Below are 3,600 nucleotides of genomic sequence, written 5' to 3' on the forward strand. Positions count from 1 at the left end.
GTGAAGGAGCGCAGCCGCGGCGTGGGGCTCAGGAAGGCGGCGGCAACGGGCTTGCCGCCCTTGCCGCCCTCGGGCTCCTGGGGCTTGGGCAGTAGGAGGCTGGGCGACAGGATTCCCGCGTCCGGGCAGGGCGGGGGCTCCTTCCGCGACAATTTGGGGGACTCCTGTTCTTTCCTGGGAACCAGCTTAGGAAAAGAACTCACAGACCCGTACAGTGGGTTCTCGAACATCTCGGGCTTGGTCAGGTCCAGGGCCTCCGGCGAAGGCTCCCCAGTGTTCTTGCCTGCGTCCCCGGACCTGGAAAGAGGGGAACGGCAGGGAAGCAACACGTGAGTGAGGCGTCTCCACTCCAGGGGACGGGTGTTTCTTTTGCGGGGCTAAGCGTCTTGGAAGAGCCAGGGGTGGGGGTTACACACCAGCGACCAGCACCCGGTGGCTCTGGTCAGTGCTCTCCAGGCCGCGTGCCTCTCCCCTCATCAATACAAACTAGCAGCGAGCTCGTGCAGCTCAGCCACCTCCTGGGTGAGCTCAGTTCTTGCCTGGAACATTTCCCGCCATCAACAGCACACCACAGCGCACTGGCTTGCACCGGTCAGCATTTGCTGGAGGGAGGGGGGTCTCCAGGTGCCCAGGATCAAACCCCCTCTGTCCTTATCAGAGCCTGCTGCAGGGCTCCCCCCATCACTGCTGCGTCCTGGCCCCCCAACCTTCTCTAGCAAACTCGGCTCTGACCCTCAGAGAGCAGAAGCTTTGTAGACAATGTGACCTCCTGAGGGACCATGCTTACTCCCGTTCCAGGAACCCCTATTTAATAGGCACGTGGGTGTCCCCTGCAGGACACCGCCCCAGGCACGGGAGGAGGCCATGAACCAAGCTCTGTGCTCAGGGTTCCTGACTAATGTTCTTCCCGAGCATAGAAAGCCCTCTCCTGGCCGTCTCCAAGAGAGGCTTCCTCGGCGCCTTAACACCAGCGGAGGGAAAACAGCTGATGCGAAAACCAGAAGGAAGCTGAGGCGGAGCACGAGGGAGGCGAGGCAGGAGCCAGAGTCGGTGTCCCGGGCAGCTCAAGCTGCAGCCCTGGGCCGGCCCGCTGCTCTGCTGCTTCCGACTTGTCAGCTCTCCCTGGGGTGGTTTCCTGCTGAGCAAATGATGAGAACCAGGAGCGGGAACACATTTTATTTCCTGTCCAACGGCTTCCTCTCCCAGGGGAGTGTTCTAGGCCTGCTTTCTGCAAAACGGGGAAGCTGCGGGGTCCCAGACACACTGTGCTCCGTGGCGGCGCCTTGCCGAGACGTTGCTCCGGGACGCCCAGCACCCTGGGCGGGCTCGGCAGGGCGGCGTGGCCTGGGCAGGCCCTGTGGTGTGAGGTGGGCTAGCCGCAGCGACATGCCAGAGGAGGCTTCACTGCAGACTTGGGGTTTTTTTTTGCTCATGGCTTTTTGGAGAGACTGGAAACAGTTGCATAACCAGAGATGTGGGTGATGACAACACCCCCTTTTTCCTGTCTTCGCCAGGGCTGAGCCCAAGTTGGGAGCAGCAAAGGGCTGTAGGCTGGCGTGGGGGAGCCGGCCTGTCCTCTCTAGTCACCTCCAGGGTGAGAAGTGAGCTCAGAAGCCCCCAGGATGCCTTGGGGGACCACAGGAAGCCCTTCCTCACCGGTTCCCACAGGCCTTCAGGGCGTCCAGCTCAAAGGCACCTTTACTTTGAGAACGCAAAAACATTCCATTTAACCGAGTAACCAATCTTGTTTCCTGGGGTCCACCTGCCACGGCTGTGGTTTGGGCCAGCGGCCTCTACCCTGCATAGCAGCTGCTGTCCTCATTGTGCCGGCGTGGGGCAGAGTTGGGGGGAGAGGAGACGGCTTCTCCTTCCCCATATTTCTTACAAATGACCAGAGTCAAAAAACTTTATCACTAAACTGTGAAAACTAGAGGTAGGCAGGTAGGTCAAGTTGGGGCCACTTCCCTACCTTGTCCCGCCCCACACAGGCCCCGTCCTCCCACCTAGTGTGTTTCAAAGAGAAAGAACATAGGGAGAAAAGCAGGCACTGCCCGCGATCCAGAGGACACCCCAGCCTGCCAGGTGTGGGAGGGGAAGTGGTGGCAAGTGGGGGAGTGCTTTCCTCCTTGGGGCTCCCCACCCCGGCTCCGATAGCTGATAGCGCATCAGAAGACAGCAGCAGGGCTGAGAGGCCAGAGGCCGAAGCCCCTCAGACAGCCGCTTTGTGGCTATTCACTGTTAACTGGAACCCACACTCTTGATGTCTGCCTGTCACCCGGGGTCGGACGAGCTTGTGGGGTGCCTCCCCCGTTTCCCACGGATGGGCTTGCTTGGTGCCGGTACAGGAGAGACAAGGCCATGCCCTGGCTGGCCAGCCCTGTGTCCCGACGCGTGCTGCCTGGACCAGCTCGAGACGCAGATCCACTTTTTCTAGCCCTTCCAGAAGCTTCCAGGCAGCTCCACCCTCTGTAGCCTAGTTCTCTCCTTCCAGTTGACACTCCTGGCCCTAGTCCCTGCCTTTCCCAATCTTCAGCAACAGGTGCTTCCCTATGGGAACAAGAACCTTCTTCTTGGTGAGAAGGGGGACCTGAGGGTGGCCGGCTCCCGCACGAAGCCCAGCTCTGCTCCTTGGGCCCTCCGGGGAGGGGGGGACAGCCAGCTGGCTCCGGGGTTGTAGAAACACATTTTGAAGAACTGTAGTTTTTATAGGAAGGTTTTGGTTTTTTGCAGTATCTTCACAATTTTGTATCCTATTTTAAAATATCTTTCAAGTGTGTGCAACAGGGTCAGAACTGGGGATTCTGCAAGCAGTTCTTCCGTGCCAACTACGTTCCCAGCCCAGAGCCAAGCACCCCTGTCCTCAGGCAGCTTCCATTCTAGGCCTGGATTCTGGAGGTGAAAGCCTAGGGCTAGGACTGCTCACCTTGACTCCTGAGTCCTAGGGCCGGGGCCCCGTGATGAGGATGACAGCTTCTTCGGAGAGATGGGCGCTTGGGAGGGCGGGGTCGGGGGGCTCTCCCCGACTCCTGGGCCCAGGTAGGAGTCCTTGAGCGGCTGCTCATAGCTCCAGGCTGAGGGCTGATGATCGGGGGACAGCACCTGCTTCAGGTGCCCAAGGGGCCCCGCCCCCATGTAGTTGGGGTTGATGATTTCAGCGAGGGCGGAGCCACCACCTGGAAGGACCCTGTGGGGGAGAATCAGACTCAGGGCTCTTGTCCCTCTTCCAGGTCAGTACCAGCTGCAGGACAGTGTCCTCTACTGTCCCTTGGGTCCTGGTGCTTTTTGAGCATCCATCCACCCACCCATCCACCCACCCATCCCCCCACCCATCCCCCATCCATCCACCCATCCATCCCTTTAACAAAACAGTTAAAGAGTCTGGTTAGCACCAGGCACAGGAGGAGGAGACATGGCTGTGCATGAGAATAAGGTGCCTTACGGAACCCCAACTGAGGAGTGGCGGCACAGAATAAGCCCAGTGGTTGGGAGACTGTTTATACCATGCAGGACCTGAGAGTAACAGAAGAGGCAGAGAAAGCGAGCCCAGGCTGGGGCCAAGTGGGCACGGGGTGGCCAGAGAAGGCTCATCTGGAGAGGCAG

The 3,600-nt window shown here is 59.7% G+C and overlaps 1 protein-coding gene across 1 annotated transcript in view; it reads right to left on the minus strand.

Annotated features, from left to right (window-relative positions):
* The window catches only part of INPP5D (inositol polyphosphate-5-phosphatase, 145kDa), an 82,914-nt gene that overhangs the window by 1,705 nt on the left and 77,609 nt on the right, over positions 1-3,600 (minus strand). The window contains exons 25-26 of the mRNA XM_012725176.1: positions 2,924-3,184; positions 1-297 (exon numbers count right to left, since the gene is read on the minus strand). Of these exons, the coding sequence (XP_012580630.1) occupies positions 1-297; positions 2,924-3,184 (558 nt within the window). The remainder of the gene's footprint in view (positions 298-2,923; positions 3,185-3,600) is intronic.

The sequence above is a fragment of the Condylura cristata genome, unplaced genomic scaffold, assembly GCF_000260355.1.
Source record: "Condylura cristata isolate star-nosed mole 26May11 unplaced genomic scaffold, ConCri1.0 scaffold00002, whole genome shotgun sequence".
Classification (NCBI taxonomy): domain Eukaryota; kingdom Metazoa; phylum Chordata; class Mammalia; order Eulipotyphla; family Talpidae; genus Condylura; species Condylura cristata.